This window comes from Dama dama, chromosome 29, assembly GCF_033118175.1.
Source record: "Dama dama isolate Ldn47 chromosome 29, ASM3311817v1, whole genome shotgun sequence".
Lineage (NCBI taxonomy): Eukaryota > Metazoa > Chordata > Mammalia > Artiodactyla > Cervidae > Dama > Dama dama.
The window spans coordinates 51672282-51688327 of NC_083709.1; the positions used below are offsets into that span (position 1 = coordinate 51672282).

The following is a 16046-nucleotide window of genomic DNA, read 5'->3' on the forward strand; positions in this document are numbered from 1 at the left end:
GACTTGACCTGGAGGGGTCTGGTGTGCCCTGTATGGAAAGCCTCAGTACCATCTTGTTCCTGTGACAAAAGGGAAAGGTTTCCCCAGACATCCACTTACAAAGCCCAGGCAGTCATGCTTTCTGTTTGGCTCTTCTTTTAATCTCATGGAGTAGATGGCCTGACTGCCTAAGCAGTTCTGTGGTAACTAACTACATGCAACAGTTCTTTAATTTGTGTGTGTGTGGGGGGAGGGGTAGCTTGTGGTTCAATGCCTAAATTAAAACTTGTAGACTCTCAGAATCAATCGTTTATAAATTAGTTCAAGGAATTTAGAACAAGCACAAAATACCCAAAGCAAACGGATATGATTCCTAAGAGCAACAACTGGGCTATACAAGTAACACATATAATAAAAATATTTATCTCCTTAACGTTTTAAAATAACTTGACTCCAAAAAGTCCCATAAATGAACGAGAATGATCCATTCTTGTGATAACAACAAAGATAGCAACATATTTATTTATTAAAAAAACACTGCTACTGAAGCCCACCTCATCCCCCACCCCTCCTTATAACGGATGTTTTATATACCATGGGAATACCCTACCTATGCCTTGTCAAGTGTATGCGTGTGGGGAGGGGCTGTCTTAGGCCACATAATGTTTTGCCAGTGAACCCCAGGATTCTTTAGGCTACCTCTTGCTAAGAGGAACAGCAGATATTAATATGTACTATCTATTCAAACAATTTAGCTTTAGCCCTCGTAGGTCCAAATTGTTGCTTATATTGCAATACGGATATAGCATATATTGCAATCCAAGCAGGTTTTTCTTCTTTTACTTTAGCATTACTTTCTGATAATAATATATCATAATACACATTCATTGTAGGAAATACAGAAAAGCACAAAAAGGAAAATATCCTTCACAAACATTCTCAACACAAAGAAAATCATGGTTCATGTTTTGGTAAATTTCCTTCCAGTCTTTTAAAAATATATCTACTATGTGTAGAGATTTAAAATTATATACTAAAAACAAATGTCTACTCTGCTTTGTTCACTTAACATTGAATGATAAGCATTTCCCATATCATTAAAATGATTTGGAAACATTTAAATGCCAACCTAATATTTCATTATCTATTTCCCTATTTTTTAGCATTTAGAATGTTTCAATTTTGTGTGGGGCTTCCCTGGTGGCTCAGCAATGAAGAATCTGCCTGCCAATGCAGGCACATTGAGACCTGGGAGACACAAGAGACTTGGGTTCTATCTCTGGCTCGGGAAGATCCCCTGGAGAAGGAAACAGCAACCCACTGCAGTATTCTTGCCTGGGAAATCCCATGGACAGAGGAACCTGGCAGGCTACAGTCCATGTGGTTGCAAAGAGTTGAACAAGACTTAGTGACTAAACAATAATTTTTTTTTACAATTTTATGTAATGCTGACATAAATATCCCTGAATATATATCTTTGTACACATTTCTGGAGTGGAAATATGGATTGAAATGATGTGTTCCTGGGTACCCTGTCCTGCCTTATCAGCAGCCTTTGTTAAGCTAGCTGAGATTGCTAAACATTAGTTTTCTTTAAATGCTTATTAACGGGATAAATGTTTAAGAGCTGGAAATCATAATTTCTTTATACCATCATTTCTTTATAATCATCTTTATACCATTGATTATCCTGGAACCCTGGATGAACTAAATGTATACAGATAATGATGTTTCATTTCCCTATCCTTGGAAGGATGTAGTTGTTTCAGTAACACAAGTAGCCTGGGAAAAATCATTTTGAACTTTAGGTAAAAGTGGCACAAAGTTACTGAGTGACTTACTTATCTAGCTTCTCATTAGCTTGCCGCCAATGTGTCTGCTCTTTCCTCCATCTCAAATTTTCATTTAGGCCTGGAAATCGGTCATTCCCTAGGAGTTAAGAAACGCACAACAGGAATTTGATTAGCAGTAGTAGCAAGATAACCAGAAGTTCTGTAATAAGCTCAATGGAGGGGACTCAGAGCTGTTTCTCCAGATAATTAGAATCCATGCTGGTGCTGGTGGGAGGCCAAACCCACAACCAAGTCTGGGGTGGGTTAGTCTGCTCTTTGATTGACAGGCTAGACCTCAGAAGCCTTTCTGGAGTGTCGGCAAGCACATCTCCCATGGACACAGGGTTGCAGTGAAATCAGGGTTTCTCCCCAAATTATTTATTTATGAAGAGTGCTGGTGTTGAAAAAGGGTGCCCAACCACCCCTGAGAAGCTCAGCTCCTTCCAAGTTCCCTGCCCCCGTATCCCACTGAAGAGCAGGAACCATCACTTTGTTTTCCTTGAGCACAATGGATAAGGCTGATATGCCCTAAAGAGAACTCAGCCTTTTGGAGATCACTCTTAGACTGTGGGGTGGGACCCTCTAAAACCACTGCAGGAGGGGACTGGATCCATCCTAGTAAACCCTGCATGACTTGGGGAAATGATCTTGGAACCAGAACTATCCAGTAGGACTATCTACATAGACTCTTCAAATATCCCAGGGAGAAGTGAGGGAGACACCATTCATCATCCCATGACTCATATTCTTGGATGGGACCTTTTACCACCAGTAAGTTTTAAACAGAAGATGCCATCTGAGCACATTTTCAGGGCTCCTGTGACCTCAGGAAAGGAGCTTTCCCTTAGAGAAATGCGGCCAACGTCACATATATCGTGCGCCTAATCCCAGAATCTGCTTGTCTCTATTACCACAACCTGTTAAGAAAGTGATGGTGTCTACTCATCATGTTGGGAGGACGCTCCTTCCCATGAAGGGTACCAAACTCTGCTGACGGAGGGCAGGGAAGGGCTGACCCAACACACCTGGAGTCCGGCAGCGCCGCATCATCTCCCCTCGAGCCCCTTCCCCACGGAGCAAAGCCTCTTCCAGCCTGGCCTTGACATCCCTCGACTTCTGCAGAACTTGGGTACTGACTTTGTCAGAACTCTGTTTTCCCTGGACAGGACAGAGGCAGGAGGACATTAAGTTTGGAGAGCTCTCTGTTCATGGGGAGAATCCTAAAGACAGAACACCCCATGGTGACATCAGCCAGTTTGGACATATGCTACAGACACCCTGTTCTGGGGGATCCTCTGGCTGAAATTCTGTCAACGGAAATGACATTCTCTCTGAAGAAGACAGAGATCCTTTCCCGGTGGAATTATCATATCCAGATAGGTTACAGATATGCAAATAGGTTATAGACTTTAATACAGAAATAAGACAAAATTAAGGATGCTGCCATTGCCCAAACAGAGGGGGAACGGTGAAAAGACAGAACTTGAGAGATACCTTGTATTCAAAACATGAGACACAGATGAAAAGGAGATCTAAAATCCTGTTTAGCTGCATGGATGGCAGGTCGGCAATCCACTTCCTAAGGAGGCTCTGGTCAGCATTTTTCATGATCCACAGGAAGCAGATCATGAGGTTTCGGGTCGTGTCAGCATTCAGCATGTTGTACTGCTTGTAGGGCTGGAAGGAGGCAGATTGGGAGATGGATGCAAGGGAAGAGGTTGAGCAGCAGACATAATGAAAGGAATGTTGATTTCTTAGGACACAGTGTCTGTACTTCTTCCTGGGCTGGGGGGTCTGTTTAGGGGAACTCTGCATTCTCCTGGCAGTGGAAGCTGTGTTCTTTGAGCTGGGCTGCTGGGAAAAGGGGCTGGTCCGGGGCAGTATTCTAACCAGGCTTTCAGCCATGTAACTGTGGACACCCTTCTGTTTCAGGAGCCGGGGAAGGCAAGGGCAACCCACTCCAGTACTCTTGCCTGGAAAATCCCATGGACAGAGGAGCCTGGTAGGCTGCAATCCATGAGGAAGAGTCCGACACGACTGAGTGAATTCACTTTCACTTTTCACTTTCATGCATTGGAGAAGGAAATGGCAACCCACTCCAGTGTTCTTGCCTGGAGAATCCCAGGGACGGGGGAGCCTGGTGGGCTGCCGTCTATGGGGTCGCACAGAGTCAGATACGACTGAAGCGACGCAGTAGCAGCAGCAGCAGTCTGTTTCAGGAGCAGTGTGGTCTGGTGGTCTGCCCCGGACCTTGGCCATGCCCTCTCCCCACCCAATCTCAGTAATCCACAAGGGCTTCCACGCTGCTAAGATCAAGTATATCTCCTTCACACCGGAGACTGCAGGGTTGGACTTATAGCAGATAACTACCCTGGCTTGGTTCCCAAAATACCCTAACTGTTCAAGATTTCTTTGTCAGAGTCCAAAGTATAAGGGTCATGAACTGCTCAGCAAATGAATCAAATACATAATTCAGAGGAGTCCCTTAGAACAGTACTTCAACCACAATTTATGTTTTCCTGGGGACAGGGTGTGGGGGCTCAGGCTATTTGCTCTCAGGCTTTGGCCACAAGTGTTCATTTTAGCGTGCTGAGCACACTTTCTGTCACTCATCCAAACAACACAAAGGACAACACGCGATTCACGTGGCGTAGCTAATATCCAATGGAATGTAGGAGTGAAGCTGCAGAGAGGTGTTAGTTCACATGTGAGGGGAATGGTAGGTTTGAATGGGGAGGATAGGGCTTACGAAGTTGCTTTAACTTTAGTTTTTCTGAGTATGACCACAAGAAGAAGTAATATTTCTAAATGTATTATAACTTCATAGGAAATATCTTCTATGAGGTGAACCTTGGACTTTTGAGTTTCTCTTTTGAGTTGGAGACAAACCAGAATGTAAAAGGCACATACTACCCGAAGCACCCAATTTTGGTAAGATGGATATCAGAAAGGTAGAGGAGGTCATAGAGCACATCATATTTGTTAAGCTGCAGGATGAGTAATGCCAACTCTCCATATCTTTTCTCTTTTTCACTTCCTGTTCTTCAACTCTTATGGGTGTGTGTTTGGGGGAGGGGGGGGGTTGTGTGTGGGGGAACAGGGGAGTGCTAGAGGGAAGAGAATTCAGTAAAGCAGAATTTTGGTTGAGAGGTTGTCTTCCCAGGAAAGAACTGGGTTGAATCCTCTGCAGATGTGAATGCTACACTGAAATGCAAACTTAAATTAAGCTGGAGAATGCAGCTCTGTCTTGGCAAAGGGATTGTCTGAGCTCAGCAAGGAAGAGAGGCAGATCCCACAGAGTGCAAGCCTCCTGCCTGAGGGCTCCTTGGTTTGATCTCCTTTGCAATATCTCAGATTCTCCAAGTTCACCTTTTTTGGTTGTCCAAACCCTGAACTTAACACTACTGAAATTGCCTGAATTTGTTCTGTGGGTCTCTTGCTGTTGTCAGAATCCTGTCTGACTCTGTGTTACCTCACCTGTATCACTGTCCTTCTCAACTGCTAGCCTCACACGATTTCTTCCAGCATTGAACAACAAGGCAGAAATCTCATTGCCTGCTCTATCCTGGGTTCTGGTAGGTGAATTTAGGAACATGATCCATTAATACATGGGAAAAGACACAAAATGAAAAATAAACAGGAGAAATGTGGACCAACATACCAGGGAAGACAACATTGTTCCACTTGTCTTCAAATTAAAATTTCCAGCTATAGCCAATGCCACATTCTGATTAATTGCACTGGTCCCTTCTTGTTCTTCATCTGAGCCATTGGCACGATTTTTTCCACCTCGAGCTTCTGCAGCTGCAATTAAAATAGTATTGATCTTACTACATGATCCAGGAATCATGCTTCCTGGTATTTACCCAAAGGAGTTGAAAACTGATGTCCACATAAAAATCTGCACACAGATGCTTACAGCAGCTTCATTCATAATTGCTACAACTTGGAAGTAACCAAGATGTTCTTCAATAGGTGAATGGATAAAAAATGTGGCACATTCAGACAATAAAATATTATTCAGTGCTAAAAAGAAATGAGCTATTAAGCCATGAAAAATCATGGAGGAAACTTAAATGCATATTACTAAGTGAAAGAAGTCCATCTGGAAAGGCAAAACTATGGAGACAGTAAAAAGTTTACCCCTCCTTTTCTCACTTGGTACCCATACATCTGTTCCCTATGTCTGTGTCTCTATTTCTGCCTTCAAATAGGATCAATTATACCATTTTTTCTAGATCCCACATATATGTGTTAACATACAATATTTGTTTTTCTCTTTCTGACTTAATTCACTCTGTATGACAGTCTCTAGGCTCATCTACATCTCTACAAATGACTCAATTTCATTCCTTTTTATGGTGAAGTAATATTCCATTTATATATGTACTACATCTTCTTTATCCATTCCTCTACTGATGGACATCTAGGTTGCTTCCATGTCCTGGCTATTGTAAATAGTGCCGCTATGAACATTAGGGTGCATGTATCTTTTTGAATTACAGTTTTCTCTGGGAATATGCTTAGTAGTAGAGGGATTTCAGCATAGTAATTTTAAACCTGACATTTAGCACTATTTATCTGTTACCATCTATAGTGAAAAGCAGGCAGTCTAATAAAAGAGACAAAATGTGCAGCACAAGATTAGGCTAGAAATTAACTTTTCAAACTGTGAAAACAAAAAATTTCAAAGCTTTCATAATACTTTTCTATAATATGGTATTTTTACTTCATTTATATATTTCAAATAATGGCCAAATAGGAATATAAAATTACAGAATTAAATAAGTACCTTATAGAGTAGTAAGCCATTATTACAAATTCAGCAATAATTTATTAGATTTTGAATGTCTGAAATAAGTGTTAATTTATTATACTCAAATAATATATTTATATTTATACATAGGTATCAGTTCAGTTCAGTCGCTTAGTTGTGTGCAAACAAAATAGGGACCCACAATTTAAAAGGTTTATTTTTAAGATCATGATCAATTACACATAGAAAGTATTTGTTTAAGTAGTTTTAAGGAAAATGTGTTAAAACATGTATGACTGATACATTAAAAACTCATAATTTTATAGACTTGTCAACATTATAGTTTTTTGACTTTCAATTTTTCAGAAAAATAGCCATGTGAACAGATTTTCACCTGCCAAACTTGTAAAAACAGAACTCAATTTTAAAAAAAATAATAATTCACTATTGTTCTTAAGTCAATAGAATTTTTAAGCACACAGTGAAATGAAAAGCATGTGGCAATTATTCAAGACCTGATAACATTATCAGGATTACCTTGAGGATACATTCTCATTTTTACTAAATGTGCATAGGCTCATGGTTACAAGAAAAAGAGAGGAGAGAAGGATAGAAACATTTGCTGCCAAGATGCTTTCATAGAAGTTCTCTCATTTCTTCTTTATCACAACCCTAAGATATAGACATCATTATCACGTTTTTACAGCCGAGGAAAGGAAGGGAAGGCATTAAAAGGTTGAGGAAATTTCCAAAGGTCACATATAGTAATACATGGGCTGGGATTTGAATTCTGTTGTATTTTTTTTTAATATTATACTCTTAGTTCATCAATCAAAAGACTTCATATCTAATAAATATACTATATTATCTTTAATAGTAGAATATTACATTGTTTTCCCACTTGTTAGCTACATCATGACTATAAAGTTCAGTGCATACATAAAGAAATCATTGAGATTTAAAAGACCAAGTGCTCTAGAAGGGTGGGAAGGGGCAGGAGGTGGGAGGGAGGTTAAAAGGGAGGGGACATATGTATACCTATGGCTGATTCATGTTGCTATATGGCAGAGGCCAGCACAATATCGTGAAGCAATTTTCCTTCAATTAAATAACTGTTTGAAAAAAACAAAAAAATAAGGCTTGTACTTTAAAAAGATATAATGCTACTGTACGCTTAATAGACCACAATATAGAGTAAGCATAACTTTCATATGCACTTCGAACCAAAAAAAGCAAACAAACAAGTGTTAAAACGTTATGATCCAAAGTGACTGATGTGGAAAATTTTAATCAACAATGAAACTTTGGATAATGTGTGTTAATGTGATTCCTTGCTTTGGGAACAAACAAATAACAGATCCTCAAATGAAACTGTCTTGAAATGTCCATGCAAAATTCTACAAGGGATCTGCAAAGCCATGCTCTGAACTGCACCTTTAAATTCTGAAGACAGCTATCTTCTGTTTGCCCTTTACTCAGGCACTGCTACAGGAAGCTCTGTGCATCTTACCCGGCAGCCCGCTCATCTGGTGGGCTAAGATAGCTTCCATCACTTCCTTGCCCATTTCCCCCCTCATTTTATGAGCTGAATGATTGTCACCACAAGGAGTTTAGAAATAACTGTCACACAGGACATTTTGCTTTCGGAGGAAGCAGGAAAACATGATAGTTCTATGGTTCCAAGCATGATTCCTTACATTCCTTACATGATTCCTTACAAGGATTTTAGACTTAAGCATTCTTCAGTTAGAAGAATAGCACAGTAATTTCTAAGAACTTCCCTTCGCTGAGGGAAAAGCAAAAAGCACCCTGAAGTCAGCATTGTGTGTGTGTGTGTGTGTGTGTGTGTGTGTGTGTGTGTGTGTTAGGGGGAGGACAGGCAGATGGGATTGTCTTTCTCAGGTCTCAGATAAGATGTTCTTTTTGAGTGAGTGTAGTTTTGTTTGTCTACATTCCCTAATCCACACTGTAAAATGCAAATAAACTCAGGAGGTGCCTTTTAACAACTGATGCTTTCCTCTGGTGGCCAAGTGGGAGATACTGAATTCCAACCTTTATGAGCTTTTTAGTGCCAAAGGCAAAATTCCTCTGCGATAGCAGCGTTTCCTAATAGTGTCAGACAACATGATATATATATATATATTTTTTTTTGCATGGTACAAATGTTTAGACTCACTTGAGTCTGCTTCTTTTCTTAAGTGCTCATAAAATAAAAGAGAAGGAACACTTTATTTCAAGACATCAGACCAAAGATCACCAAAAGGAGTAATTCTGTTATTTTGTCATCCTTTGTGGTGTACAGTCTTCAGTGTTCATGTACCAACAGACCAATGAATGAATGAGTGAGCAACAATTAAAAAAAATCCATGCTGCTGCTAAGTCGCTTCAGTCGTGTCCGACTCTGCAACCCCATAGACAGCAGCCTATACATGTGGCTTAAAAAATACACTTAGCAGGGCCTATGTTTAAAAAGGTTTGGAGAGCAGTGGTAGTGGGAATGGCTCCCACTAGCATATTAGCACTGGAGCCAGCAATGGAAACCTCATTTCAGTGGTGAATCTGGCAGGAACCCCCATCAATCCAAAGAAGGAAACAGAAGGCATCATTACCTGTAAAGTCATAGAGCTGCGGCAAAGCATCCAGAATGATACCAACCAAAGGCAGGTAGAGGGCAGCGACCTTGACCTTCACCTCTGGCTTAACACAACGCGGGTCCAGGTCGTGAGAACTCAGCAGGCTGTGGATGGCACTGACAGCTTTCCTTTGTACTTTGCTGATCCTGTTTGCACAACACAAAAAGCCAAGGCTATAGTGAAGCAAGGTGGACCAGAATGCTCCTAAACAATGAGGTGATGATATGAAAACCAAGCAAAGTAGGGTAGAGGTGTACAGAATCCAGAGACCAGCTGCTTGTGGTCTAGTCCTGGCTCTGCTGTTAGCACAATGTTTAAAGTTCATCATGTTGTAGAAGCAGTACTTCACCCCTTTTTATCACTGAATAGTATTCCACCATATAGACCTACCACATTTTATTTGGTGAAAGGGAAAGTCAATCAAGTCCAACTCTTTGTGACCCCATGGACTATACAGTCCACTGGAATTCTCCAGACCAGAATACCGGAGTGGGTAGCCGTTCCTGGTTCCAGGTGATCTTCCCAACTCAGGGATCAAACCCAGGTATTCTGCATTGCAGCCATATTCTTTGTCATCTGAGTCACCAGGGAAGCCCATGAATACTGGAGCAGGTAGCCTATCCCTTCTCCAGTGGATCGTCCCAACCCAGGAATCGAACCAGGGTCTCCTGCATTGCAGGTGGATTCTTTACCAGCTGAGCTACATTTTATTTATGTATTCATCAACTGATGGACATTTGGGTTGTTTCTACTTTTTGGCTATGATGAATTATGAACACTGCTGTGAGTATTTGTATAAGTTTTTATGTAGGTATAGGTTTTTATTTCTCTTAGACATCTACCACAGGGTAGAATTATTGGATCATATGGCAACTCTATATTTAATCTTTAGAGGAACTACATCATTTTACATTCCCACCAGCAGTTCTATCTTCTCTTTGCCGACATTTGTTATTATCTGTCTTCTGTATTATAGCCAGGTGCTATGAATTGACTGTGATCTGCTCCCCTCAAATTCATATATTGAAACCTAATCCTTTATGTGATAGTGTTTAGAGGTGGGGCCTTTGGGGGGTGCTTTAGGTCATGACATCAGAGCCCTCATGAATGGGATTAGTGCCTTTATAGAAGAGACTGCAGAGAGCTCACTTGCCCCTTTCTGCCACAGGGGAACACAGCAAGAAGATGCCCATCTGTGAACTAGGGAGTGAGTCCTCTCCAGACACTAAATCTGTCAGCTCCTTGACTTTGAACTTTTCAGTCTCCAGAACTGTGAAAAATAAATTTCTGTGGTTTATAAGCCACATAATCTAAGATATTTTCGTTAGAGCAGCCCAAAGGAACAAAGACAGAGGAGTATTTAACTGATTTTGATATACATTTCCCTGATGGATAATTATGTTGAAAACCTTTTAATGGGCTTATTGGTCATATTTTCATTAGAAAAATGTCTGTTCTGATCCTTTGCTCTTTAAAAAATTGAGTTATTTGCTCTTTTATTATTGAGCTATAAGACATAAAAAATACATTTTAGATACAAATCCCTTATTAGATCAACGATTTGCAAATATTTTCTCCTATTCTGCTTGCTGTCTTTTTACTTTCTTAATGATGTCCTCTAAAGGACAGAAGTTTTAATTTTAATGGAGTCTAACTTACCTCTTTTTCTCTTTTGCTGGGTTTATTTTTGATGTTAGATCTAAGAAACCACTACCTAATCAAATTTCTTGAAGATTACCCTTATGATTTCATCTAAGAGTTTTATGGTTTTAACACTTAGATTTAGGTCTTTGAAACACTTTAACTTTTGTATATGGTGTGAGATAGGGGTCCAATTTCCTTCTTTTGAATGTGGATATCCAGTTTTTCCAGCAACGTCTCTTGAAAACACTATGAAACCACTGATTGTTTTGCACTCTCATTGAAAAATCATTTGACTATAAATGTAAGGATTCATTTCTAGACTCAATTTAATTTCATTAATTTATACATCTATCTTCAGATCAGAACCACAGAGTCTTGACTAATTTTGCTTTGTATCAAGTTTTGAAGTGGAAGGTGTGAGTTCTCCAATTTCATTCTTTTTTTTCAAGATTGTTTTGGTTATATTGGAGTCCCTTGAATTTTCAAATGCATTTTAGTATCAGCTCGTCAATTTCTGTAAGGACCAGCTGGAATGTTGAGAGGAATTGTACTGAATTTGTACATCAATTTGGAGAGTACTGCCATCTTAACAATGTTAAATTTTATGATCCATGAATATGTCATGTCTCTCCATTTATTTAGATCTATTTCTTTCTAAAGTGTTTTGCAGTTTTCAGTGAACAAGTCTTAAACTTCTTCTGCTAAACTTATTCCTAAGAATTTTATTCTTTTGATGCTACTTTAAGTGGAATATTTTTAAAATTTTTATATTGTTCATGGAAGGAGTATAGAAATACAATTAATTTTTGTATATTGATCTTGTATCCTGCAACCTTGCTAAACTCATTTATTACCTTTAATAGCTTTTTTTAAGTGGGAACATTAGGATTTTCTATAAACAAATCATGTCACCTGTGAACAGAGACAGCTTTACTTCTTCCTTTCCAATATGGATGCCTCTTATTTCATTTTCTTGTTTAACTTCCATGGGTAGAACTTCCAGTAAAATGTTGAATAGAAGAAGAAAGAGTGGACATTTTTGTTTTGCTCCTCACCTTGTAAGGCAAGTATTCAATCTTTCACCAATAAGTATGATATTAGCTGTGGGTTTTTCATAGATGTTTTATCAGGTTGAAGAAATTCTCACATATTCCTACAGAGTTTGTGGAGTGTTTTTCAGAGGTACTAGATTTTGTCAGATGCTTTTTCTTCTTCTATTGAGATGACTGAGTGGGGTTTTTGTCCTTTATTATATCAACTGACTTTCAGATGTTAAACCAATCTTGCATACCTAGAATAAATCCTACTTAGCCTTGGTGTATAACCTTTTAATATATGTTGTTTAGTTCAGTCTGCCAATATTTTATTGAGGATATTTACATCTATATTCATATTGGTCTGCACTTTTCTTGTGATATCTTTATCTGCTTTGCCATCAAGGTAATGCTGGCTTCATAGAATGAGTTGGATGTATCCTTAAAAACGTGAAGGATTGGAATTAATTCTTCTTTAAACATTTGGTAGCACAGCACAAAAATTCCAGATAATTTGCACATGTTTGAAAACCACTATGGATTTCCTGATGTATGGATGTTGTGGACACCCTCAGGTAAGAAGGGTTCCACAGTGATCCCTTAGAATCTAGAGCTATGTCTCCTTTCAGGAGTTCAGCTGTTGAGATGTGTACCACTGGCCCTGTGCCTCAGATGGGTGGGTGTTGGTGAGACTATTATTTGCTTTCGCAGCCAAAGGAAGAACTGATCAAAAGGATGTATTGTCAGAAAATAAACTGTTCCTGAGACTTCTGCTCATACATAAAGTCCATGATGGTATTTTTAATGACTCTCCAGGAGAGTAACTGACAACCCAACAATCAGGAATTATTGTTTTGCCAAAGGAGTGACACTCTTAATTAGTTACCCTTTGGGGGGTAGAAGAGGTACCGCATGTGTGTGTGTATGTGTTTGAAAAAATGGACATACCTGATTAAACATAATTACATGATGATCTCTGAACATACTCTACTCTCTTGCTAGTAAAGTAACAGCAACAATCTTATGAGGAATCAAAACAGATGCAAAGCCTGGTTCCCTAGACATTTCACTAGAAGAGAAATGGAAAATAGAGACTACCACTCATGTAGATACTAAAGAGTATTATGCTTTCAGAAATCATGGAAATCTCTGCTATCAAAGGACAATTAAGATAAAGTATGCGTGCATGTGTGTGTGTGTGAAGGCAATTTTCTTTCTGCACAAGCCTCCTTCTCAGCACATTCTCAGCATATGTGTCAAGGCACTTTGTGTTGCTGTGGAAATTCATGTTAGCTATAGGGTAGAAAATTCTACTGAGAAAATTGGGAGGAGTTTGATGAAACTGAAGCCTTGGAAAACGAAGCTAAGGATATACCTGGTGTCTGAATTTCTGGAAGGAGGCAGAATTCAGAGCTGAGAACATCAGACTTCCCACAATGACCTGCTGGGAGACAGAGACCTACCATCCCTTTGGCATTATCAGTATGGACAAAGCATTTGGGACACATTTGTTATTGAAGTTACACAAACTAGTGCTCTTGTAATTGTTTCATACAGAGACATCCTATTTTTGTCACAAAATTATAAATACTTTGAGAAAACTTCAGAATCTCGAATTAGATAAGAATCTATAACATACAGCAATGCTGCCATTAATCGGCACATTCTATTTCAGAAACTTCTTGAACAGAGGGATGAAGAAGGTAGGCATTGTAGGAGTAGGTTTTCAGGCATGGAGACCATGGTTTCCAGACTTGAGTCTGCTGTGTAACTTTGGGCAAGTTCCTTCAATTCCATGGGCCTAATCTGAACACTAAGAGGGCTGAATCTAAATTATTTTTCAATCCTAACACTCCTTGGATTTGAGCCCCTGTCAGCAGTGAGCCAAGTGGCATCTGGCTGCTGCCTCTGTGCATACAGCTCACCCAAGGTACACCTTAAAAACAGCTTTGTTTCTAAGCAGCTCACTAACCAAGCATCCCGGGAAACCTAGTGGAATTGGTCAAGTGAAAGTGATGGCCGCTTAGTTGTGCTACTCAGTCATGTCCGATTCTTTGGGACCCCATGGACTGTAGCCGGCCAGGCTCTGTCCATGGGATTCTCCAGGCAAGAATAGTGGAGTGGGTTGCCATTTCCTCCTCCAGGGGATCTTACCAACCCAGAGATCAATCTGGGCCTCCCGCACTGCAGGAAGATTCTTTACAGTCTGAGCCACTGGAGGCCCTGGTAGAATTGGTAACTTCCTCTTAATGAATAAGCAGTTGAAAAGAGCTATTTTATGGTTATTCTCCATCCCTCATGCCTTTCCACGTTCCTATTGGAATCACTTTCTCAAAACGTGGCTGCTTCTGTTCCTTGAAACTGGTGAATGGTGGAGTTTTTCACCAAGGAAGAGAGGTCAGAGTGTAAAAATTTAGTAAGGAGCATGCTTTTTTTTTTGCCTTTGTTCCATTATAAATGTTTGAGACATACCCTTCCCCTTCAGCATCCAGGGCGGCGGCCAGCTCGGTGAAGAGAAGCCCGGTGAGGAAGTGCTGCTGGCGGTACTCCGGAGTCAGGTCGAACATGCTAGCAATCTTCTGGTCCTGGAAACTGGAGCAGGAGCTGGAGTTCTATAGAAATGTAAGGGGCAGTTTTCTGAGTAACAAGAACTGGAATTAACACCACGATGGCTAGGATGCATCAAGCACATGCTACCAGCCAGGCCCTGCAGGCACGGTGAAGCAGTTGCTGCTCACGTCCCTACATGTCAGATGAAGAAACTGATACTTAAGAGTGTCTACTCTGCTCAACTGGCGAAGAAGACTAAAATCCTCCGATCGCATCTTCATGGGGAAATGGGGATTCTACCCCTTGTTATGGCCTTGAGCTGGTGATTCCTCTATAACAGACTGTCACCTTTAATGTTCCTGTTTACACTTCTGGAATATGATTTACCTACATTGCCTGAATTTTGCTGGCCTGGAAACCAGGAGCAGCATCAGGCAGGCCAATACCTGTGTTCTTATCTTCGGGCGTACTTCCTATGTCACTAAGAGGCTCCAACTGTCTCTAGACAGCCTTTCCAGTTGGTGACGCTGGGAGGAGGTCAGAAGCAGAATACGGGGGAGGACTAGGGGTGGAACTGGCAGGTGTGGAACAGCTGCTTTACAAGCTCTTCCCCAGTTCACAGGAAGATGGTCATACGGTACACATCTGGATCTGAATGTCATCTGGCATGAATAGCTAAAATTTTTAAAACAATTATTAAGAAAAGCCCCTTCCTTTGTGCTAGTATCAAAGAAAATGCATCTGAAAGAAAACCTAGGAAGAAGAAATCTTGCCTGCTATTCTGAGCTACTGATTTGTTCCCTATATATGGAATGTGACTATTAAACAGCAGTACTTCATAAAGTCTTTCTAGAGGTCACCACTCCCCCAGATCGATGGAGGAAAAAAAAAGATTTCCAGAGTCCAGTCATTTTGGGAAGCACTGCTTATCACTCACCTCCTTCTACTTCCTCTGCAGCCCCAGGGGCATTGTAATTCATATAACCAAGTTAGAGACTCTTGAATGGCCTATTGCAAAGAAACCTTTTAACACAGGTTTTCTAAAATGGATTTGTCTTCAGAATTCTATATTTGCATAATAACTCTTAACATCCTGTGAAATTTGGGGCCCACCAAACCTAACCTGCATAATACTGTTCTACAAAAAAAGACTGGCCACACCGTCAAAGCCTCATCTCTATATATTAATACAAGTGTTACTCTTCTGTGATGATTAAGAAAGAGAATTTTTAGAAATATACTCTACAAAACAGACCATTTGATTATTTTACAAGGAGATATTTTTAGTGTTTCAAGAGCTAAATTTTCGAGAATATTATTCAAGGTGGAATCATTTTATACTTAATTTCATTCTATATCAGAATCAGCAGAAAGTTCTAGGATCATTCAAAGATATAATAAAGTATCCATGTTAAAAACTACTACTAGATCATTTGGGAATCAATATGAAGGAAACTAACTTTAATTTCATCAATTTTATGGTGCTAAGGTTTAGGAAAAGGGAAGTGAGCAAAGGAGACTGTCAAGGTAAAGTAAAGACTGTCAGCAAAGGAAGATCTGTGAATTTTCTATGAATTAGACATTTTTCATAGTGCATACAGATTTTGTGCTCTAGCTG

General features: G+C 39.9%; 1 protein-coding gene across 5 annotated transcripts in view; it reads right to left on the bottom strand.

Annotated features, from left to right (window-relative positions):
* Positions 1-16046, bottom strand: part of DOCK8 (dedicator of cytokinesis 8) — a 223141-nt gene that overhangs the window by 37438 nt on the left and 169657 nt on the right. For all 5 annotated transcript variants that reach the window (XR_009691133.1, XM_061132657.1, XM_061132660.1 and 2 more), the window contains 6 exons: positions 14351-14490; positions 9177-9346; positions 5473-5615; positions 3306-3488; positions 2837-2969; positions 1821-1908 (listed from right to left, as the gene is read on the bottom strand). Coding sequence is in view for 4 of the 5 variants with exons in the window: in XM_061132657.1 (XP_060988640.1) it covers positions 1821-1908; positions 2837-2969; positions 3306-3488; positions 5473-5615; positions 9177-9346; positions 14351-14490 (857 nt within the window). In the remaining variant the exon portion in view is untranslated. The remainder of the gene's footprint in view (positions 1-1820; positions 1909-2836; positions 2970-3305; positions 3489-5472; positions 5616-9176; positions 9347-14350; positions 14491-16046) is intronic.